At 44.4% G+C, this 25,516-nt stretch overlaps 1 protein-coding gene across 1 annotated transcript in view; it reads right to left on the bottom strand.

The window, feature by feature from the left end:
* LOC117357258 (enoyl-[acyl-carrier-protein] reductase, mitochondrial-like) overlaps positions 1–25,516 on the bottom strand; it is a 68,276-nt gene that overhangs the window by 10,456 nt on the left and 32,304 nt on the right. Inside the window, exons 6-8 of the mRNA XM_033937631.1 lie at positions 24,804–24,906; positions 24,518–24,591; positions 4,561–4,621 (exon numbers count right to left, since the gene is read on the bottom strand). Of these exons, the coding sequence (XP_033793522.1) occupies positions 4,561–4,621; positions 24,518–24,591; positions 24,804–24,906 (238 nt within the window). The remainder of the gene's footprint in view (positions 1–4,560; positions 4,622–24,517; positions 24,592–24,803; positions 24,907–25,516) is intronic.

Genomic DNA, 25,516 nt, shown 5'->3' with positions numbered 1-25,516 from the left:
AGTCACAAGAAAACACCTAAAGTCACCAGATAAGCACTGCAAATACACAATATAGACCTCCACACAGTACCCCAGTGATCACTGACCCTCCCCACCCCCATAAAAATATTAATCACAACTTGAAAATTGTGCCTCCAGAACATCATCACCTGGCAGCCTGGTATAGGAAAGCCTTGTGCTGCACAGAGGTTTCTTAAACCATCTTGGGAGTGGGTTAGGAACCCAGAGAGAAGTGGACCCATGCCCATAAGCCCCTGTAATCACTGCATTGATACTGAAACATGTGCATTCCTCTATATACCCCCAAAACCCTTTTTTACTAGCATATAAGTGACTCCTGCAGCCATAAGGGTGGTAGATAAATGGGTCTAGGGGATTCTGGAGGTGGTTTTGGGGGGGGGGGGGGGCTCACCATGACCTATAAGGGAGCTGTAATGAGATGAAGACATTGCACCCTTTTTGTGAAGTTCACAGCAGTGGCCTGTAAGGCCTGTAAGGTGGCATGTCTGGGTGTTCAGTCCATCACTTTGCAGACCCCTCCCACATCCAACAGGGCTTGTTCTAGGCATTTTTGACTTGGGCGAAAAGTTGGACGAAAATGTGGTATAAAGATGGATGATTTAGCGGCTTGGACAATCAGATCGGCAGGACATATAGTTAGTCAATTTTCGAAACAAAAAAAAATTTGGATGTATTTTTCAAAAATGTCTCCTAAGCTATTTTTTTTACTTTGGATGACTTGCGCCTTGGATGAAAACGGACTTAGACGTTCCTTTCGATTATGCCCCTCCACATGTACAATGAATATGCAGGAGACAAATTTGCATATCAAGAAAGCAGTGTATGCAATTTTTTTCCCATTTTTTTAACTTTATTAAAATGTTTGAACTTATAAACAAGTCATATTATCAAGACAATATTGTTTCACATTTTTACATTTTTTAACGTGTATATATGTGCGTCTTCATAAATGTCAGTATTGGCCAAGTGGTTTCAATGTTCAAAATATTTCTTTTACACTGGACTCGTCATCAGACCCGGTTAAATATTTATTTATTTATTATTTTTTTAACAATTATAAAGTGCTTTACTTTGTATTCATTTAAGTTGTATTTATAAGTTAAACTTTTCTTTAAAGTTGTTCGTATCGGGAAGGGACCTGTTGCTTCAACTTGTTTCACCATTAGGCTGTGTCAAGAAGAGTCCCGCTGTTATAGCTTATTGCACCATCTGGGACTTGTAATTTCTCTTGAACTTATAAACAAACATATTCTTATTTGTACAGCAAAGACAGTATCCTAACAAATAAATCAATTAGGATAGAAAAAGGAAAATATTCTGAGTCATTGTAACAAGCCCTCTCTCTCATGGTAACTAATTTTTTTTCTCTCAAAAATGTGCCAACATTGGAAATCTAATATATACATTTGAATGTGTGTCATATGTACTTCTTAATGTTGCCACCAGATAAGAGATGAGTGCAGCGTTCTCTGCGAGGGGAGAAGCAAAAAACAAATATTTGAAATCATTGCTTTGTTAGAGCATACCGTGTACAACATGGACAACAAAGTACAACTGTTTAACTGTTAACATCCTTCAAAGTAAAATATGTGTTCTTCACACCAGACCATCTACGATCTTCTTTAGATCTCAAGGGTTTATCTAGTGCTGGGAGTGTAGCTTAAAGGAATAATGCCGGGTTGTAGCGTTTAAGTCTTTTCTTTGTATTCTACTGCAATCTTACTCCCTATAATTTCTTTATTTCTCTCTTCCTCCTAATTGAGGTCTAAGGAAGAGTTAAGTTTCATAATAATTTTTATTTTAAATTTTTATTTCATGACACTGAGATGTTATGATGTTATTCTCGTTGGAACATGATTCTATATTTCTATATACTTGTAAACTATGTTACATTTAATAAAAATTAAAATACCAAAAAAAAAAAACCCCATCCTTTAAAGTAGTCTCCCAGGTTGTCTTGTGTGTCATCCAGTTGATGAGGAGCACACCGTGAATGCACAATGTTACAAGTCATTGCTGCGATCCCACCTGCATCATGCAGTACGGGAGAAACATCTAGAACTGTTGCACATTGCCATAATCCTACCTGACAACTCTACAGCTCACACAGCAGACAGTTGTTTACAGCGCTGGGGACGGGAGACTACTTTGAAGGATGTTAATAGTTAAACATACTCCCTCTCAAGGTGATTGTGCGGTTGATTTAGCGAAACAGCTAACATTTATTACTTGTTTATATTTAAAACAGAGATTGCTGCACTCATCTCTCATCTGTTCTCAACGTTAAGAAGTACATGTCACACATTTTCAAACATATATATTAGCTTTCCAGTGCTGGCACATTTTTGAGAGAGAGAAAAAAAATATTGCCATGACTTATGAATCAACTCACCCCCCCCCCCCCACAAACATACCCCCTAGACAGACAGACACACACACACATATATATATATATTCACCCACCCACAAACATACCCCCCCAGACACACACACACAAATATATATTCACCCACCCACAAACATACCCCTCAGACACACACACACATATATATATATTCACCCACCCACCCACAAACATACCCCCCAGACACACACACACACACATATATATATATATATATATATTCACCCAACCACAAACATACCCCCCAGACACACACACATATATATATTCACCCACCCACAAACATACCCCTCAGACACACACACATATATATATATTCACCCACCCACAAACATACCCCCAGACACACACACATATATATTCACCCAACCACAAACATACCCCCAGACACACACACACATATATATTCACCCACCCACAAACATACCCCCAACACACACACACATATATATTCACCCACCTACAAACATATCCCCCAGACACACACACACACACACATATATATATTCACCCACCCACAAACATACACTCCAGACACACACCCACACACACATATATATATATTCACCCACCCACAAACATACCCCCCAGACACACACACATATATATTCACCCAACCACAAACATACCCCCCAGACACACACACACATATATATTCACCCACCCACAAACATACCCCCAACACACACACACACACATATATATATTCACCCACCTACAAACATATCCCCCAGACACACACATATATATATTCACCCACCCACAAACATACACTCCAGACACACACACACACATATATATATTCACCCAACCACAAACATACCCCTCAGACACACACACACACACACACACACACATATATATATATATATATATATATATATATATATATATATTCACCCACCCACAAACATACCCCCCAGACACACACACACACATATATATATATTCACCCACCCACAAACATACACTCCAGACACACACCCACACACACATATATATATATTCACCCAACCACAAACATACCCCCCAGACACACACACACACATATATATATATTCACCCAACCACAAACATACCCCTCAGACACACACACACACACACATATATATATATATATATATATATATATATATATATTCACCCACCCACAAACATACCCCCAGACACACACACACACATATATATTCACCCAACCACAAACATACCCCCCAGACACACACACATATATATTCACCCACCCACAAACATACCCCCAACACACACACACACATATATATATTCACCCACCTACAAACATATCCCCCAGACACACACACACACATATATATATTCACCCACCCACAAACATACACTCCAGACACACACCCACACACACATATATATATATTCACCCACCCACAAATATACCCCCCCATACACACACACACATATATATACAGTATTTATACATACATACATATATATGAGGGATCTTCAAAAAGTTTCCACACTTATTTTTTTAAGCACTCTTTATAAAATATCTCAAAAGCAAATTACATCACTTTTCCACATAATCACCCTGTTTTGTGATACATTTTTACAAGCATCCTACTACCACCTCTCGTACCGCTTTTCCTACCCCAACCATTTCTCGTGAAAATCTGAAACTTTTTGAAGAACCCTCATCTATATATATATGACACAGGAGATGAAATGAGAATAAAGAAAACATAAAATGCAATCAAGAAGAAAAGGGATGGGGACGTATACTGCCTTTCTGCAGTTTCACAGCCACACTCAAAGCGGTTTACATACAGGTACATCAAGCATTTTCCCTATCGGTCCTGGTGGGCTCACAATCTATCTAATGTACCTGGGGCAGTGGAGGATTAAGTGACTTGCCCAGGGTCACAAGGAGCAGCGTGAGGTTTGAACCCACAACCTCTGGGTGCTGAGGCCGTAGCTCTAACCACTGCGCATGCAGATTTCTCATGCATATTCATGGTGGATACCCTGAAAGCTGGACTTCGCTGTCCCAAGGGTTGGCTTGAGAACCGCTGACATAATTAACAGTTTATACTCGGATAAATGACTTTTGAAAAGTGCACATTTTTCCATCCCATCACTATTCCCATGAACTGAGGTCCACTTACAGCAGGCACGGGCACAGGCTTCTTTGCCATTCCACCATAGGTCACCATAGTGCTCCCATATCTGAAAGACAGAGAGCCATAACAAGGAAAACAAGAACAGATGCAATTGGTAAATAAATGCATACTACACTTTCACCTATTTTGCTGCACTACATAGGTCTGAGGCCTCAATGCTGAAAAGGTTTCCGTACCATTAAGACTTGTTAAAGCAGTCTTACTGGCACGGAAACTCTCCTTCCTGTGTTCATAAGGGTTCTCTATGGCTGCAATTGATCCTCATAGCAACCACCGAGAACTCTATGCAAATGCATTACAAGGAGCTCATTAGTATTCTAATGAGCTATACTTGTGATGCACTAAAGGGAACAAACCCCCCCCTCCCCACACACACACACACACTTTTACAATTGCAATTTTCCAGCAGATTTGGAGCTGCTGGTAGCTGTTGTCATGTGTTGTTGATTCACACAACACACGCACAACAGCTGCGCCCTCCCCAACCAACGCCCCCCTCCCCCCAAAAAAGACTTCACCCGCTGTTATCTTCCTCTGCCCATCTGATGGCAGCTCTGGAGCCGCAATCAACTGAGAGCAGGCAGAAGGGAGAGCGATGGCTGCTGGTTTAGCTTATTCTGGGCTTACCCTGCCGGCTCCAGAACCCCAACTGATCGGGGCGTCCCCTGCTGTTTAGCTGTGATCAGCTGATTGGGACTCTGGAGCTGGCAGAAGAAGCCCCGACCAGATGATCGTGGCTAGCTGGAAAGGGAAGCCCCGATCAACTGGGACTCCGGAGCCAGCAGGAAAAGCCCCAAATGAGCTGCTACTATTTGTTTTTTTCCCAGGGACTTGTGACCATGAAGACGGGATACTGGGTTAGATGGGCCATTGGTCTGTCCCAGTAAGGCTATTATGTTCTTATGAGATAAAACCCTCAACTACCAGTTCTATGAACCAGCAAGAAAGCCCTAACAGTCTGAGAAGCATATTTCAGGCATATTGCCATCCCTGACTTCTGGATTTGTAAACATAAGTGCCCTCTTAAATCTTGGGTTTTAAAAAGACTTTCTAGTGCTGAGTTGAAAGGACTTCTGTCTCGCCCTCTCCTCCCATGCAGTCAGCTGGATCATCGGGAGGGGAGGGGGGGGGGTAACTATGTCCTGGAACTATCTGGAATGTTAAATCTAGGTAACACTTTGATTCTAGGTGTTTGTGTGGTAATGCTTTCCTTACATTAACTCTGTTTTTCTACACTGTTTAGCAAACACTTGATGTGATGTTTTCCTTTTCTTAACCCTTGCTTCTCTTCCCAACTCTTTTTTAAAATACCTGCCGCAGTGATGGGAGAATATTCTCTATTGGGGAAACTCTAGAACTCTAACCTTGGATTCTTTTAAGAGCTGGGAGTCTAGCCCAAGCAGGGAAAGATCTTCTATGGGCTTTCCCTGAAGACTGGCAGGAAAAAGTTGCTCTCTGTAGGGGAAAACTCTTTATCTCTGATCAGACTCTTAAGAGCTGGGAGTTCTGGCCCAAACAGTAAAAGTCTCCCTAGAGGCTCCTCCTGAAGACCAGCAGCCCTTGGGAACAATTTCAAGGCAGAGAAGCTGTGGGGAAAAAGCTCAAGGCAGAAAAAGGGCTGTTGAAGACACAATCGGTGCCTGAGGCCATGAAGACCAGAGACTTTTAGGAGCATACATAGGGCGGGTTGGGAACGATTAGTACCAGGACCAAGGTGGAGACAGTAGTTATTGGTACCAGGAGCAAGTGGAGGCTTTCAGGGTGCTATCAGCACCAGGGGCACAGCAGTGCTGGAGTGCAATCAACGTTTGGAGCTCAGCAGCAGGAACTGGCTCAGCCAGCCTGACTAGGCTCTCAATGAAAGTCCAGCAGCTACCGCCCCAATGTGTATATCTGTAGGAGGATGAGATTTGGGGTCTTGCAGGCAGATTCTCAAAACTCTCATGGAAAAGCCAACAGTGCATATCCCAAACTGCAGAAACAGTGCAGAAAACTAGATCTCCAATGCTCAAAGGAAGTGATATTCAAATTATATGTTCATTCAGTGGCATAGCAAGGGTAAATGGTGTCCCTCACCTGCCCACTTCTCCACCCCATCCCGCTCCTTCCTGAGCCCCCCTGCCGCACACAAGCATCCCTTCCTCCATACCTATTTTAATTTTCCAGGCAAGAGCAACAGCACGAACTTGCTACCCTTTGTTGTCACTTCCTAGGCGCGGGGCCCAGAAGTGACACCAGAGAGAGGTGACACCGACACAGGCAGCAAGTTCATAATACTGCTTGCACAGGAAAAATTAAAGAGGTATGAAGGAAGAGCGCCTATATTTGTCTGCCTCTATGTTTAGGACTGTCTTGCAGAGTGTGGCATTATCATGCTTAGACTACTGCAATTTGGTGCTTCTGGGTATGCCTGCATCAGCACCGAGTGCACTGCAGGTAGCCCAGAACGCGATTGTTCAAAGTCTGTTTCGATTAAAAAAAGAGTGATCATGTGACAGAATGTTATATATCTTTGTATTGGTTAAAATTAGAACAGCGAATCCTTTATAAATTACTGGTCATAGTGCATCTTTGTATACACAATAAGGCAGCAAAACATTTGATGGATAGCATTCTGCTATATGAACCACAGTGTATGTTGCGCTCGGTGACTCACGATGACCTACATTTTCCGACAGTGAAACGGCTGCGGCTAGCTGTGTCTAGAGCTAGCATGTTTTCGTGTGCGGGTCCTCGGGAGTGGAATAAGCTTCTGGGATATTTATGACGGCAAACGAGTTTGAGTAGTTTTAAGAAAATGTTGAAGAAACACCTCTTCTGGAAGATGGAAGTTGAAATATGAGACTTGATTTATAGTTTTTTGATGCGAGGTCTTTGTAATTTTAGGAGGCTTTACATTATCACTGTTATGTTTTATTCATGTTCAATTTGTTGTATGTGATTCTGTCTGTGTATGTATTGTATTGTGACCCGCCTTGGGAAAGGCGGAGTATAAATAAATAAATACAAATACGTCAGTGTGCACTGTAAAAGCGACAGCAAGGAGGATACTTGATGCATGCACAAAAGAGTTTTGCTGTAAGCGCAGATCTCGTGTGCATGTGCCTAGCAAACCCGACCATGAAGCACACATTGGTACTGCTCTTCTGTGCCTTTAAATATAAGCTTTTCAAAAACTTTTCAATTGGAAGGCTTATATTTAAGCCAATGAATGATTTCCACGTTTGGGTTTGCTGGGACTTGTGCACATTTCTTTCTTAGTACTGGTCTTTCATCTGCTTTAAAAGAAAAACACAAACAAACAAAAAAACCAACAGATTATATACTGGAAGTCAAAAGATATCCTCTCTTCAAATCCTCTACAACCAGCTCCAAGATGGTGTTACTTTTCCAGCGGTATGAGCAGGGTTTGTGCACTGATCTCTCCCTGAGCATCAGGAAAGCATAGCAAATGACACCATTGACCAACATACATTGGATTATATTTTAGTACAAACTGCAGCCAACTCTGCACAGTACATACCCTCTGAACATAACACACAGATTAAGATGTGTGCTATTCCAGCACTAACTGGCCTTACCACCAACAGTAGGTTTTGAGACTCAGCCGACTGATGGGGAAGGAGAAGGGTTAAGACTTGGGAGGAGAAAAGGGTGGGACTTAATAAAAACGTATTTATAACCGCAATACCTTGCAGTTCAGAGCGGTTTGCATCAAGAGAAACTGCCAAATGCAGTGAATACAAACAGCCATGCGTTTAGTACCAGACTCAGCCCCTCCTTTATGAAGCTTCGCTAGTGTTTTTAGCCCTGGCTGTGGCGGTACAAACTCTGACACTCACAGGATTTGAATGAGCATCTGAGTTCTTACCGCCATGGCTGGCACTAAAAACGCTAGCGTGCACGATATGACCACCAGCCTAACTGCATTTTCTACAGCTGGTGCAGATTTATGGAATATGATACCGGTTAGCCTTCTTTTGTTCAAGAACATTGAGCAGTTGCATAGATTGTTGAAAACGTATTTGTTTGCACATGCATTTTTTTTTTTTGTGCTGATTTTGTGGTATATAATAGGAAGGCTGCTATTGGGTGCTATTGTTGTTTTTATGTAAGTTGTATGTATGCTGTATTGTAACCCGTCTAGGTATTAGGTGGGAAAGAAATTTAAAAATAAAGAAATAATCTTCCCAGTTCTTTAATCTAGATCAGTGGTTCCCAACCCTGTCCTGGAGGACCACCAGGCCAGTCGGGTTTTGCGGTTAGCCTTAATGAATATGCATGGAGCAGTTGCATGCCTGTCACCTCCATTATATGCAAATCTCTCTCATGCATATTTATTAGGGCTATTCCCAAAACCCAACTGGCCTGGTGGTCCTCCAGGACAGGGTTGGGAACCACTGATCTAGATGCTTATTTTATGACCACTGGAGTAGTATCAGGAAGGCAGGCAGGCCAGAAAATAGTCACTCAGTTTGAGCATACTTTCCCATGTCAAGGGCTACGGTAACCTTCTCTCCCACCCAGCATATAAGCTGTGAAGTTTTAAGCCCTTGAGTGCTTGCTGGGCTCAGAATGCACATGTGGCAGAGGAAGTGAAGTGGGTTCTCCATAGACAGCAGGGGAATACAACCACAGTTGCTGGTGAACTGCTCAGACTGATCCTGTGTGTTAATGATCTCCCCCCTAGCTACAGCAAGCTTTTATCTTATTGGGAATGTGCAGGGACAGCTGATCTCCATAGCTCCTCCCTTTGCCATGTCAGTTTTTTCTCTAGATGAAAAATATATCTCTCTGAGAGGACAGCCTGTGGCTGCTTTCCCCTGCTGTGTAAGGAGAACCCAAATTACAGGTAAGCAACTTTGCTTTCTCTGGAGACAAGCAGGGGAGATGTAGGCACACTTGTTGGCGAGTCCCTAGTTTTACAGTATCCTTTTAACTCCCTTAAGAAATTACGTTAGTTCTAAATCTAATAGATACTCGCACTGTCATCTAGACCAGTGGTTCCCAACCCTGTCCTGGAGGACCACCAGGCCAATCGGGTTTTCAGGATAGCCCTAATGAATATGCATGAGAGAGATTTGCATATGATGGAAGTGATAGGCATGCAAATTTGCTTCATGCATATTCATTAGGGCTAGCCTGAAAACCCAATTGGCCTGGTGTTCCTCCAGGACAGGGTTGGGAACCACCGCTATAGTCCTTTGATATTCAACTTTTGGAAGTCAATATGGGGACAGATTAATACCATACTGGAATCATCAATTCCATTGACATATGAGATAGTCATATGTGGAACATTATTGCATATTAAGCCCCCCATGGACCGCTATAAAGGCCGGCTTTTCCTAATTATGACCGGGATAGCCATGCAGATGGTAACTTGTAATTGGAAAAATTATGATCGCCTTAATTTTCCTTTTTGGTGGGTGAATCTATGCTCAAGTTATAGATATGAAAAAATGAATGCTGACATATTGAGGCATAGTAATTTATTTAAACTGGTTTGGGGCCCATTGACGTCTTTTATTACTTCATTATAGTTGTCTTTTGTCTTTAATTTTTGTTTATTTCCACACACATCCAGGGAAGGGTGAGAGGGTGTGTGTGTGTGTGTGTGTGTGTGTGGGGGTATTTCTATCTTAATTTTAGCCCTTTGAGTATATACATAAGAACATAAGAACATAAGAAGTTGCCTCCGCTGAGTCAGACCATATGTCCATCCTGCCCAGCGGTCCGCTCCCGCGGCGGCCCCTCAGGCCCATTGCCTGAGTAGTGATCTATACCTATCTATACCCCTCAATCCCTTTTTCTTCTAGGAATCTATCCAAACCTTCTTTGAAACCATTTAATGTTTTCTTGTCTACCACAGCCTCTGGAAGTGCGGTCCATGTATCCACCACCCTCTGAGTGAAAAAGAACTTCCTAGCGTTTGTTCTAAACCTGTCCCCTTTCAATTTCTCCGAGTGCCCCCTTGTACTTGTGGTGCCCCGTAATTTGAAAAATCTGTCCCTGTCTACTTTTTCTATGCCCTTCAGGATCTTGAAGGTTTCTATCATGTCTCCTCTAAGTCTCCGCTTCTCCAGGGAGAAAAGTCCCAACTGCTTCAATCTGTCGGCATATGGGAGATTTTCCATTCCTTTTATCAGTTTAGTTGCTCTTCTCTGTACTCCCTCAAGTACTGCCATGTCCTTCTTGAGGTACGGCGACCAGTACTGGACACAGTACTCCAGATGCGGCCGTACCATTGCACGGTACAGCGGCATGATGACTTCCTTCGTCCTGGTCGTAATACCCTTTTTAATGATACCCAACATTCTGTTTGCTTTCCTTGAGGCAGTGGCGCACTGCGCCGATGCCTTTAGTGTTGCGTCTACCATCACTCCCAGGTTTCTCTCCAGGTTACTGACCCCTAGTAGTGTTCCCCCCATTTTGTATGTGAACATCGGGTTCTTTTTCCCCATATGCACGACCTTGCATTTCCCTATGTTGAAGCTCATTTGTCATTTTTCGGCCCACTTTTCCAGCTGCGTTAGATCCTTTTGGAGATCTTCGCAGTCTTCCCTGGTTTGAGCCCTGCTGTATAGTTTGGTGTCATCTGCAAATTTAATGACCTCACACTTGGTTCCCGCCTCTAGGTCGTTTATGTAGATATTGAACAGGAGCGGTCCCAGCACCGACCCCTGCGGAACTCCGCTCGTGACACCTTTCCAGTCTGAGTAATGGCCCTTTACTCCAACCCTCTGTTTCCTGTTTGCCAGCCAGTTTTTGATCCATCGGTGGACCTCCCTTTGCACCCTGTGGTTCCATATCTTCTTAAGCAGTCTCTTGTGTGGTACCTTGTCGAAGGCTTTTTGGAAGTCAATGTAAATGATGTCTATAGATTCCCCTTTATCCACCTGGCTGTTCACACCCTCAAAAAAGTACAATAAGTTTGTGAGGCATGACCTACCCTTGCAGAAGCTATGTTGACTTGTTTTTAGCTGCCCATTGTTTTCGATGTATTCACAGATGCTGTCTTTAATCAGTGCCTCCATCATCTTTCCCGGGACTGAGGTCAGGCTCACCGGCCTGTAGTTTCCTGGGTCACCCCTTGAGCCCTTCTTGAAGATGGGCGTGACATTTGCTATTTTCCAATCCTCCGGGATCTCTCCGGTTTTTAAGGATAGGTTGCATATCTGTCGAAGTGGCTCCGCTATTTCGTTTTTTAGTTCCTTGAGTACTCTTGGGTGAATGCCGTCCGGACCTGGCGATTTGTCGCTCTTTAGTCTGTCTATCTGCTTGAGTACATCCTCTTGGCTTACCTCTAAATTGACGAGCTTATCATCCTGGTCTCCTATTACGATCTCCTCGGGTTCCGGAATGTTGGTTGTATTCTCCATCTGACGTGAAGAACTTGTTTAACCTATCAGCTATCTCTTTCTCTTCTTTTACTACTCCCTTTCTGTCTCCATCATCCAATGGTCCCACTTCTTCTCTTGCCGGTTGCTTCCCCTTGATGTATCTGAAGAACAACTTGAAGTTTGTTGCTTCCTCTGCCAGTCTCTCTTCGTATTCTCTTTTTGCTTTTCTAACCATTCGGTGACACTCCTTCTGGTGTTCTTTGTGCAGTTTTTGGTTCTCCTCTGTTTGGTCTTTTTTCCATTTTCTGAACGATGCTTTCTTGTCGCTTATCGCCTTTTTCACTGCATTTGTTATCCACACTGGGTTTTTTGTTCTATTTTTTTTGCACCCTTTCCTGAACTTGGGGATGCACAGGTTTTGCGCTTCGTGCACAGTCCCCTTGAGTAAGGTCCAAGCTTTTTCTACGGATTCCATCTTCCCTATATTGCCTTTGAGTTTTTTCCCACCATTTCCCTCATGGCATCATAATTTCCTTTTTTGAAGTTGAGTGCCGTCGTTGTGGTTCTTTTCCCCTTTGATGATCCAATTTCTAGCCTGCACTGGATCGTGTTGTGATCGCTGTTACCTAGCGGGGCTAATACCGCCACCTCCTTTGCTGGCCCCCCTAGTCCATTGAAGATTAGGTCAAGAGTGGCATCGCCCCGTGTTGGTTCCGTGACCAGTTGCTCCATGAAACAGTCCCTCGTGACCTCTAGGAATTTAGTCTCCCTTGCGCAGTTTGAATGCCCAATACTCCAGTCTATCCCAGGATAGTTGAAGTCCCCCATTACCACCACATTTCCACTTCTGCATACCTGCCTCAGTTCAGCCTCCAGGTCCTGGTCGATTTCTTCCAGTTGTCCAGGTAGGCGGTAGTACAGACCCAATTTAATGTCTGCCCCAGTTCCTCCCTGTAGCTTAACCCATATTGATTCCAAGCCATCCGCCCGTACTGTTGTTTCCATCCTGGTTGAGGGTATGGAGTCCAGGTGGGATTACATTACTATTTTAAATAAGTAAAAGTTATTGAAAGAATCTATGCTTTTTTTTTTTTTTTATTGATTAGTTTTTGGGTGGGTGGGATAAAATGGTTGCTCATATATGTCTGTAAGATGAATGTGCTTTTCTTGATTTATTATATGCTTATATACTTGTGTATTGCACTGTTAATATTTGGAAAATCAATAAAGAATTTTTTAAAAAAGGAATTAAGCAGCAATGAGCCCTTTCCTTTTAACATCTGGAACTGGAAGGTCCCAATCACCCGTCCCCCCCCACACCCCACTCTTGAACCCCACACCCCACCACCGCTCAATAACTAACAGACACCAATTTATTGGAAAAATTAGGCCGCAGCCCTGTATATTGGACAAAACAAGGATAACAAACCACAAAATGTTATAACATCTGAGCTACCATGTAAACAATTTTTTCCTAAATCCCCAATTCCCCGCCATCCTTAGCTAGGGCCTGGGGGTGGCATGACCCTGATGCCCCTCCGATTTCCATTCTCTGATGCTCGTTCCCCCTGAGCTCGCGTCTTCTTACAGCTCATCGCCTGATGAGCCCACCCCCCAAAAGTCTTGGTAGCTTGGGACACCGCAGCTGCGACATCCCAACTCCAACAGCCACCGAACCACCCACGGAAGGGAGGGAGGGAGGGAAAAGCCACCCACAGGAGCCAGGAACCCCTGACCCCGGAAGGTCCCAGCCTTTTATACCCCCCTCTCTAGAACCTTCCATGCCCCAACCAATCAGAAGCTCTGACCAGTTGGGGCGGGAAAAAACCCTACATTATCTTTTTGCCTAACCTAATCCCAGTGGACGATAACTGGGCCCTCAAGCCCAGTATTAAATTTTGCCCATCGAGACTGACTCTCGGGCTTACACATTTGGCTTTCATTCCTATCCAATTTGTATTTCCAAGCCTATTCCCTTTTGTTTCCCATCTGTCTGTTTCATTTATCCCCTTTTAATATGCCATGTATCAGTTGATGTTTCTCTATAATTGTTGTCTTTCCATATGTGTTAATGGTATTGTTAATGGCATTTTTATTATGTTCATGATCTGTTGTTTCTTATTTTGTAAATATTGTAAATTCACTTAGAAATTGGATAAGCGATCGAATCAATTTTTAATAAAACCTTGAAACCTATAAACTGTATATGGGTGGTGGTAAAAGTTATGGAGCAAACAGGTTTCGCAAGGCTGATTGTCCAAAACAAATGTCCTGGGCTGAACTCTGGTCCAAACTGTAATGTTTAGTAGAAAATGACACGGTGACAAAATTCATCACCGTTCCCATCCCCGCGGATAACCGCGGGAAATAATCCCATGTCATTTTCTAGTGTCTATTTCAGCCTCGGTCCTTCTACACCAGCATTCTTCAAAGCAAAGCTTGCGGGTCAGTGGTTGTGGCCATTCATACTCTGATTCTTATGTGAGCCAAGGATAATGAAGCCATTGTGACATCACTGATGTGATTGGCTCTTAGGCATTGGTGGAATGAGGCATTATGACATCACAATATCTGCTCTGGATACCAGAGACTGTCAATCCTTCTACACCAGCATTCCTCAAAGCAAAGCTTGCGGGTCAGTGGTTGTGCCCAATTATACTCTGATTCTACCCTCTCTCCTTAAAGAATGACATGAAGATGGTTTCCCGCGGTTATCCGCGGGGATGGGAACGGTGATGAATTTTGTCACCGTGTCATTCTCTAATGTTTAGTAAAAGTGTGCACTGAAGACTAGGGACTCCTTTTACAAAGGTGCGCTAGCGGTTATATCGCACGCACCGGATTAGCGCACGCTAGCCCCAAAAAATCTACCACCTGCTCAAAAGGAGGGGGTAGCGGCCATAGCACGCAGCAATTTAGCATGCGCTATTCCACACGTTAAGCCCCTAGCACACCTTCGTAAAAGGAGCCCTAGGTTGCTGCTTTGCAGATGTCCTGAATTGGAATGGAAGTTTAGCTACTGATGAGGCTGTTGCATGTGGTCCGTGTGCTCCTATTCTGCCGGGATACGGTTGGCCTGGTTTAGTGTAGCAGTATTGGATGCAAAGAGATATCCACATGGAGAGGGTACTTTCAGAGGTCAGATGGCCCGGATTGGCTGGGTTGCAGGTGATGAAAAGTTGATTGGTTTGATGCAAGTTTGCAGTTGCTTTCAGGTCGAAAGGAGCGCTTTTCTGCAAGCCAAGATATGTAGTGATAATAATAATAATTTTATTCTTATATATCGCCAAAGCCGTGATGTTTCGAGGCGGTTTACAACAAAGAAGGGCTAGACAATCAGCGAATATAGGCAGTGGTGTACCTAGGGTATGTGGCACCTGGGGCCCATCATTTTTTGACACCCCCCCATGTAAAAAAATATTTTTTGTAATAACCATGAAACGGAATAAATGGCCAGAATAGAAATAGGCAGTGAAAATTTTCTTTTATTGAACCTCATATAAGTAGCCATTATTCCAAACATAACATAACAAATTATGTCTAGTGTCTGGTCTGCAACTACATATGGTGTAGTTGCAAGCGATGCTTGGGACATTTCTGATTGTGTTAGTTCGGTTTTATGTGTTTTTTGAATAGAAGGGTTTTTATTTCTTTTTTGAAGGTTTTGTAGTCTGTGGTCGAAGTCAATAGGTTGTAGAGTTGGGGGTCGAGTGTTGCAGCTCAAGTGGCTAGGAGGTTGTCGTACAGTTTTTTTCTTTTGACGTTTTTGGTTGGAGGGTGTGTGAATGGTGTGTGGGTTCTCCTATGTAGGCTGGGCTGTCTCCGTTTATTGCTTTAAACAGTAGGCAGGAAAATTTGAAGTGTATTCTCGCTTGTATTGGGAGCCAATATGAGTCATGGTATGCCTCTGTGATGTGGTTGAATTTCTTCAGTGAGTAGATCAGTCTTAGGGCTATGTTTTGTACTGTTTGTACACTTCTCCCTCCGATTCACAGGGGATAGGGGGCAGAGCCGGACCGCGAATGGTGAAAAACCTCAATACCTGACCCACCCCCGCCTCCCTCCCGCCTTCCCGGCCTTACCTGGTGGTCTAGCGGGCTTTCGGGGCAGGAGCAATCTTCCTAAGCTCCTGCCCCATGCAGATCGCCATTAGGAAATGGCTGCTGTGAGTTCCTGTAGTCTCTCGAGACTACGACGGGAACTCCCTACAGCTATTTCCTAATGGCGATTTGCACGGGGCAGGAGCTTAGGAAGATCGCTCCTGCCCTGAAAGCCCGCTAGACCACCAGGTAAGGCCGGGAGGCCTGGGGGAAGACTTAATGATGTTTTCTTTTGCTTTTTTCCCCCTCCCCAAAAAATCACGAATATCTGAAATCGCGATTACTGAAACCATGAATGGGGAGGGGGAATTGTAGTTGTTTTATCATGGTTGTGGATTCTTGACTGTTTTCCCTCCATTTTCTTTCTAGTTGTCTGCATTGTCTTTTTAGTAGGAGTAGTTCATTGCTCTGGGAGTTGGTAAGTATGAAAGAGAAAGATGAATGTAGGCAAACTTGTTGGAAACAAAAGACTTTTCACAAGGTACATAAGAAAGAGAGGAGGAATAGGAATAAGATTGGAAAGGTGGCAATTTGAATCAGTGGGGTAAGAGTTTAAAGAGTTAGGATTGGGACCGATAACCGAAGCAGAGGAGAACAAACAAGAGAGAGAGTTTGGAGATCATAACGGAGATGGCTGAATGAAAAGACCAGTAAAAGCTATCACATTGTTTCAGATCAACTGTGAAAAATATGATCTACTCTTTGGTATTAGCCAGCTACTTGTGATGCAGACTGCCTAAGGAACTTGGCTTGATATAGCATGGCTTATCTTAAGAACATGTGAAGAAAGTGGATACTGGGAGGGGTGAAAGAAAGAGGAAGATAGGTAAAAAAAAGGAGACATTAAAAAGTTTGGGAACCTCTATTCTAGGGATCCTATACTGTTAGTATATCCATTTTTAATAGCCTGGCTTCTGAACACCAAAGTAAACTTATTTAGCTGAAGAAATTAGTTACCTCCCCACTGCACGCACATTAATTCTCTTCCATTTTTGTTCCCATTATAAAAAGCACTGATAAGTTCCCAGAAAAAAAATACATTAAAATAAGAAGTGAAAACAAAGGCCCCTACAGATGAGAATATAACATAAGAATAGCCTAACTGAGTCAGACTAATGGTCCATCATGCCCAGTAGCCCATTCTCATGGTAGCCAATCCAGGTCACTAGTACCTGGTCAAAACCCAAAGAGTAGCAACATTCCATGCTACCGATCCAGGGCAAGCAGATGCTTCCCTCATGTCTTAATAGCAGATTATGGACTTTTCCTCCAGTAATTTGCCAAATCTTTCTTAAAACCAGCTATGCTATCTGCTTTTACCATAACTTCTGGCCACTTCATTTTTAAGCTTAGATATTTCTTTCCAAACAGAGACCTTGCTAGATGTCAAATACAGCACAAGGTAACTTCACATGGACTTAGCTGTGCAGGAAATGTGAATCTCCTCGTACACCCACCATATAGTGCAAAAATGTGCAACGGTCTGGTTTTTTTCTTTCGATCACTACATAGCCTAATGCCACACAAGCAGCGCTGTTACAAACATATTCTGAAGGTCAATGCTAAGGTTAACAAAGTTTCCTTCCTTGGACCACAAGGAGATACTGACAAACCACTTGTTTTGGGTGGAAGAGATCCCAAAACAACTACCCAGGCACAACACCCAAAAACCCATTCAGTGTGTGAACCAGTTGAGTGGAGTGGACTAACTGGGGGGTGGAAATGGGCCCTGAGTTTGCTCAGCAGAATTTCCCAGACCACCTCTTCCTCTCAACACATTAACACGCTGCCACCACCACCACCACTAGGAACACCTCACTGGGTAGGCCAGCAATGCTTATAAACTTTATAAAACACATTATTATATTTTCTTATAAAGCACATATTTTAACTGAACTCTCTGACATCCTTAGCCTTGCCATTCACAAAAACAGAAGGAATAAAAGTTCCCATTTCCTGCTGTCTCATGTCCCCGGCCTATAAAATATTTATCTTCTGCAGACCCTTCAAAAGTCTGACCAAATCCTCGTTTCACTTGCATAAAGGACTGAGGATGCCATCTCTCCCCATTCCCAGGTCCTAAAGTCTAAGACAGTGCTGCCTGATTCAGGAAAAAAAATTTTGATTCGATTCAGCCTATTGAATTGGTTTTTCAATTGAATTCGATTTTCCTGTCCAATTGGGTTTTTTTCTTTCAAACATCCTGGTGGGTTTATTTTGTAGCTTTTTCACCTCCTTTGGCTTCTCCTAACCACACTGGCGCTGTGGTGTAAAATAAAGAAACAAAAAGGACTTTTCCTCTCTCTGTTAAATCCTAACTCATGTTTGCGGTCTAACACCAACTATGGCAGGATACACTTTTCAAATCTGACATATTGTAATAACAAAACAGACAATAAAATTATTTTTTCTACCTTTTGTTGTCTGGTCAATATTCAAATCTTGTTGGTCCCAGGCTCTGGTTGTCTTGCTTGCCAGGGTCCCCTTCTTTCTTCTTTCTCCATGCTAACCATCCATCTGCCATCTCTGTCTTCCACTTCCGTTTCCCTGACCTCTCCCGGAGGTCTGGCATCTTTCCTTTTTTTTTTTTGTCTCCATCCACAGATTCACCTTTCTCAACTACCCTTTCATCCAGCATCTCTCCCTCCTTCCCCACCACCCCAGAGTCCACCATCTCTTCCTTTCCCTTCCCAACTATCCTCCTATCCAGTATTTCTATCCCCCTCCACACCATCCCTTGTGTCCAACTTCTCTCCCTTTCTGTTCCTTCCCTCCCTAAATCCCATTATCCACTATCTTTCTCCCACTCCTCTGTTTTTAGATCCATTATTTCTTCCCCCCAAAGTCCGGAATATGCACGTATCTTTGAACCCCCCCTTCCCTCCCTCCATCCATGTACTTCTAGACCAGGACGCTCTCCCCTAGAGGTCTGTACCCCTTGGAGGCCTGTCCCCCCCCCTCTCGAAGGACTGCACCTCCCCTCTGAAGGTCTGTCCCTCTGAAGGCCTGCACCTGCCCTGAAGGCCTACACCCCACCCCCTGAAGGCCTGCACCCCACTCCTGAAGGCCTGAACCCCCCGAAGGACTGTACCTCCCCCCAAATGTCTGTCCCCCCTGAAGGCCTACACCCCCCGAAGGTCTGTACCTCCCCCCAAAGGTCTGTCCACCATGAAGGCCTACACCCCATCCCTGAAGGCCTGCACCCCCACCTGAAGGCCTGTTCCCCCAAAGGACTGCACCTCCCCCCCCGAAGGTCTTTCCCCCCCGAAGGCCTGTTCCCCCTGAACCCCTGAAGGCCTGCACCCCCCGAAGGTCTGCACCCGAAGGACTGTACCTCCCCCTCCCCCCAAAGGACTGTATCCCTCCCCCCCGGGAAGGCCTGTGTGTTCCCCTGTGGCCTCCCGCGCCTCCCTTTACCCAATTCCTGCAGAAAGCAACCTGCAGAAAGGATCGCAGGTACTTTAGTGATCCTTGCAGTTTGCCATAGGGCTCCGGAGTTGTCGTCCCTCTGCCGCGGTCCCGCCCTCCTCTGAGGTCAGAGGCAGGATCGCGGCAACGGGATGACAACTCCGGAGGCCTATGGCAACCTGCAAGGATCGCTTTCTGCAGGAATCGGATAAAGGTAGGCGCGAAAGCCTTGGGGTCGGGTCATGAGAAGGGAAGTTCCCGGGCCATGACTCCAAGGCCGGGAGCACCCCCTCATGACTTGCACCCGGGGCGGACCGCCCCCCTTAGTATGCCACTGAATATAGGTACAATGTAAAGTCATCAAAATACAGGTGAGAAGTATACAGAGGTAAGACATGAGTAACGTGACCATTTATTTTTTTCATCAAAAGGGGACATCTATTAATTGTCAGTCCTGCCCCAGCCCCACCCCAACCCTGCCCTAGTCCCGCTCCCAATCCCGCCCCCAATTTCTTCCATTCATTTTTCATGTACACATAATATCTTCATATTAATTCATAATGGTAACCTTAAAATAAAAAAAAAACTACAAAGCACACTATACGCAGAGAAAATGTTAATTATCATTTATATTTGGGGGGTTTCAAAGATGTCAAGGCAAATGACTTTAAAATATGCAATGTCACCTCAGTAACTATAGAAAAATAGACAAATATAGTGCAAAATATAGACAGCAGATATAAATTCTCAAAACTGACACGTTTTGGTCACTAAATTGAAAATAAAATAATTTTTCCTACCTTTGCTGTCTGGTGATTTCATGAGTCTCTGGTTGTGTTTCCTTCTGACTGTGCATCCTTTCTTTCATTTCTTTCTTTCTTTCTGCACTCAGGCTCAACAATTGTCCCATTCTATTCCCTCCCTCCTTCCTTCCTATGTCCTCAGTGCCCCTAGTGCCTGTCCTGTGTCCTTAGTGCCCCCAGTGCCTCCTTCCCATGTCGCTAGTGCCCCCAGTGCCTCCTTCCCATGTCCATAGTGCCCCAGTGCCTGTCCTGTGTCCTTAGTGCCCCCAGTGCCTGTCCTGTGTCCTTAGTGCCCCAGTGCCTCCTTTCTATGTCCTTAGTGCCCCAGTGCCTCCTTCCCATGTCCATAGTGCCCCCAGTGCCTGTCCTGTGTCCTTAGTGCCCCCAGTGGCTCTTTCCCATGTCCATAGTGCCCCCAGTGCCTCCTTCCCATGTCCATAATGCCCCCAGTGCCTCTGTCCTGTGCCCCAGTGCTTCCTTCCCATGTCCCTAGTGCCCCCGGTACCTCCTTCCCATGTCCATAGTGCCCCCAGTGCCTGTCCTGTGTCCTTAGTGCCCCCAGTGCCTCCTTCCCATGTCTATAGTGCCCCCAGTGCCTTCTTACTATGTCTTCCCTTGCCTTTGTCCCTCCCCCTAAGCCAGTCTGCTTGCCTACCTCCTTTCCTCCCTCCAATGCCTGATTCAACCCCCCCCCCCCCACAGATTCAACCCCGCCCCGGGGATTCAAAACCCACGCCCGCCTGTCCATTCGTCCGTGTACCGCCGCTGCCTGACAGTCTACCTCCTTGCTGCGCCGATTCAAATCCTGGGCCACCTCCGCTGCTTCTTGCTTTATTCCCGACGTCAATTTTGACATCGGAGAGCAAGTTTGGGCCAGCAAGGCAGCGATTGTCTGGGCCGGAACTTCCTCTCTGATGTCAAAATTGACGTCGGGAAGAAGGCAAGAAGCAGCGGCGGCGGTCTAGGGTTTGAATCGGCGTGGCAGGGAGGGAAAGTGATCGCCCGTCCTAGTGTCCTCACGTGCAGCTTCGGGATGCTGTCCCTGAAAACGGAACATTTCGTTGTCCCGAAGTGGTGGGTCGGGACAATGGGATGGTCAGTCCAAAAACTGGACTGTCCCATTGAAAACAGGACGTATGGTCACCTTAGGCATGAGAGATCTTGGGAAACAATTCAGTTAGAGTTGAAGAGATAAGGCTTACGAGGTCTTAGGTTACAAATCGGTTAAACAAGTTTGCTTTTACTAATTTTCTGAAACTTAGGTAGGAAGAGGAGTGCGTGATAATATTATACAGTCAGTCATTGCCAGGCATTGCCCTGCTGGTGAGGCATGTGGAAGTGGAAAAAGGATGGTAGAATTATGTTTTAGTTAAGGTGGAAATCTGAAACTACCTTAGGAAGGAATCTTGGGTATGTGTGAAATTGGTTAGGGAAGAATTCTGTGTAAGGGTAGTAAGTTACTGAAGTTCGCTGACATGATTGCTGTAAGAAAAAAAACTGTCTTCCATGTTAGGTACCTGTGAGAGGCAGTCCCCAGTGGTTCAAAAGGTGTGTCCATAAGGTGGTCCAGAACAATATTGAGATTCCATGGTGGCGGTGGGTCCTGAGTAGGAGGGCAGAGATTGGTGAGGTCTCTTAGGAAGTGAATCATTAGGGGATTATGTGGGACTATTTCCCCATCTACTGGGCTGTGATAAGCAGATAACACAGATAAATGATACTGCACTGAATTTGTCTTGAGACTTGAATCAGACAAGTGGAGAAGGTAAGTCAGTATTTGTGGAATCAGATTTGCAATGGGAATCTGGCCTTGGGTAGATGTCCAATGAGAAAAATGAGTCTATTTTGACTGGTAGGATATTCTGAGTGAAGGCTGTCTAGCGGCTAGGAGAATCAATGTTACTGATTCCTAACCCTACTCTCAACCCCCCTTCCCTGGTCCAGTATTTCTCCTTTTCTCCCCCTCCCTGCTTCTCCTCCCATCCAGCATTTCTCCCATCTCTTCCCCGGCCAACAATCTATCATCTCCTCTTCTCTCCCAACCCTCCCCCTCCTAGAAGTGAATCACATGCACTTGCATTGACCAAACAGTCTTCTCTCTGATGCATCTTCCTGTTTCTGCATAAGTGAGAAGCATCAAAGACTATACAGTGGCAGTCTGACTTCCTTCGTCCTGGTTCGCTCTTTAGCCTGTCTATCTGCCTGAGGACATCCACTCGGCTCAAAACTGGTCCAACTAGAAGTGAGCAGAGTGGATGTCCTCAGGCAGATAGACAGGCTAAAGAGCGACAAATCGCCAGGCCCGGACGGCATTCACCCAAGGGTACTCAAGGAACTAAGGAACGAAATAGCAGAGCCACTTCGACAAATATGCAACCTATCCTTAAAAACTGGAGAGGTTCCGGAGGACTGGAAAATAGCAAATGTCACGCTAATCTTCAAGAAGGGTTCAAGGGGTGACCCAGGAAACTACAGGCCGGTGAGCTTGACCTCGGTCCCGGGAAAGATGATGGAAGCACTGATTAAGGACAGCATCTGTGAGCACATCGAAAACAATGGGTAGCTAAAGTCAAGTCAGCATGGCTTCTGCAAGGGTAGGTCATGCCTCACAAACTTATTGTACTTCTTTGAGGGGGTAAACAGCCAGGTGGATAAAGGGGAATCCATAGACATCATTTACCTTGATTTTCAAAAAGCCTTCGACAAGGTACCACACGAAAGACTGCTTAAGAAGCTATGGAACCACGGAGTGAAGGGGAGGTCCACCGATGGATCAAAAACTGGCTGGCAGACAGGAAACAGAGGGTTGGAGTAAAGGGCCATTACTCAGACTGGCAATGAGTCACGAGCGGAGTTCCGCAGGGGTCGGTACTGGGACCGCTCCTGTTCAATATATTTATTAACGACCTGGAGGCAGGAACAAAATGTGAGGTCATTAAATTTGTGGATGACACCAAACTATACAGCAGGGTTAAAACTACGGAAGACTGCAAAGATCTCCAAAAGGATCTGAAGACACTGGAAGAGTGGGCCAAAAAGTGGCAAATGAGCTTCAACATAGGGAAATGCAAGGTCATGCATGTAGGGAAAAAGAACCCGATGTTCACTTACAAAATGGGGGGGATCACCGCTAGAGGTAAGTAAACTGGAAAGAGACCTGGGAGTGATGGTGGACACAACATTGAAGGTGTCAGCACAGTGCGCCGCAGCCTCAAGGAAAGCAAACAAAATGTTGGGTATCATTAATAAGGGTATCACAACCAGGACGAAGGAAGTCATCCTGCCACTTTATTGTGCAATGGTGCGCCCGCATCTGGAGTACTGTGTCCAGTACTGGTTGCCGCACCTCAAGAAGGACATGGCAGTACTTGAGGGAGTACAGAGAAGAGCAACTAAGCTAGTAAAGGGTATGGAAAACCTCTCATATACTGACAGACTGAAAAAGTTGGGGCTGTTCTCCCTAGAGAAGCGGATATTAGAGGAGACATGATAGAAACCTTCAAGATCCTGAAGGGCATAGAAAAAGTAGACAGGGACAGATTTTTCAAATTATGGGGAACCACAAGTACAAGGGGGCACTCAGAGAATCTGAAAGGGGACAGGTTTAGAACAAACGCTAGGAAGTTCTTTTTTACCCAGAGGGTGGTGGATATATGGAACACGCTTCTGGAGGCTGTGATAGGCAGGAGCACGTTACAGGGCTTCAAAGAAGGTTTGGATAGGTTCCTAGAGGACAAAGGGATTGAGGGGTACAGATAGGAGTAGAGGTAGGTTATAGGGATAGGAGCAAGAGGTAGTTATAGAAATAGTCAGGGATCACTGCTCAGGCAATAGGCCTGATGGGCCGCTGCGGAAGCGGACCGCTGGGCGAGATGGACCTCTGGTCTGCCTCAGCGGAGGCAACTTTTTATGTTCTTACACCATAGACTGAATATCACCTAAACTGTAATTTTATGAATAACACTATAACAAAAATTGGAAAATAAATTAAATAATGAAGGTTTGGCACACAAGCTTTTTCCTTACACCATCCTATGCTAGTATCATTAATTGTCTGGCAGCTGCATGACTGTGAGAAAGTTAATGCTCTTTAAAGTGTGGGGGATATGAGCTTAGAAGCTCATTATCCCTCATTTAAATAATTACTTTGCAATAAATTTGATCCTGAATCACACTGGAGCAGCACCATTATCTGGTGCAGCACCAATTTAAGCAGTCGCGCTGTACCCCTGTCCTTCACTGGCCTGCAAATTGTTCAGTGGGAATTGCCAGACCGAACTGTACTTACTCCATGTGAGCGAGCAGATTTCCAGCGCTGTGGCCTCCCACACAGTTGAGAGCTAGCTTAGGTCTCCTAATGTCCTGGTAAAGAAAGCAGCACCGTGACCAGCATAATACGTAAAGTACAAGAAATAATTCATTATCACTGTCACTAGGTATTACTCTGGACACACTCCTACAGAAAGCAATCCCAGAGTTTGCACTGAAGCTCTGCAAGTAAAGCAAAGAAAGCAATTTAGAAAGGCAGTGATAGGGTGGAATGGAGCAGCTGAAGTGTATTCCCTCACAATTACCTTAAACAGATTAGTCACTTCTGGTTTCTGCAGTGCTTCTTCTGTAATTACAAGGCTGGCTCCCAGGGACTTCAGTTTATCTTTCAGTTCCTTCAGGTTAGGTCTGTGGAAATCATGTGGGAGATCAGGGAGCAAAGAATTCAACCCAGTGAAATAAAGATTAACTAGTAAATGAGCGGAAGGTTTTGGCATACAGATGCACATTATCAGATCAATTCTATCAAAGCCTGCCTTAACAATTATGCACTAATTAAGCATGTCATTCATTAGAATAATGGCATATATCTGCAAATTTCACAGACATCTTAAGACTCATTTATTTGTACAAGCTTTTTTTTTTAATGTTAAACGAATTGATCAGAGAAGAAATGTTATAAGATTATAGAACATATTTTTTAAACAATGCAGTAACATGGGGATGATTTCATTTTTTTAGCTTATTATGTTTTACGTGGAAAAGGGGAACGTAGGCAAGAATGTTGTTCATGAGAACTGGATTACGTCCTTGGGTTAATAATTTATGTATGTTTATTTTGTAACCCTAAGGATAGGCGGGATACAAATTTTTAAATACCGTAAATAAATAAATTTAATAAATGCCAGAATTCAGCCTAAGTGCTATTCTGCCAGCATGCGCGGATCCACGTAGATGGAGTATGGCAAGACTCCACTTGCAATAAAGATTACAGAATGAAGCCTTAAGACAGGGGTCT

The sequence above is a fragment of the Geotrypetes seraphini genome, chromosome 3 (genome assembly GCF_902459505.1).
Source record: "Geotrypetes seraphini chromosome 3, aGeoSer1.1, whole genome shotgun sequence".
Taxonomy (NCBI): domain Eukaryota; kingdom Metazoa; phylum Chordata; class Amphibia; order Gymnophiona; family Dermophiidae; genus Geotrypetes; species Geotrypetes seraphini.
The sequence above is the reverse complement of the archived record's forward strand: the minus strand, read 5'-3'. Positions and strand labels throughout refer to the sequence as shown.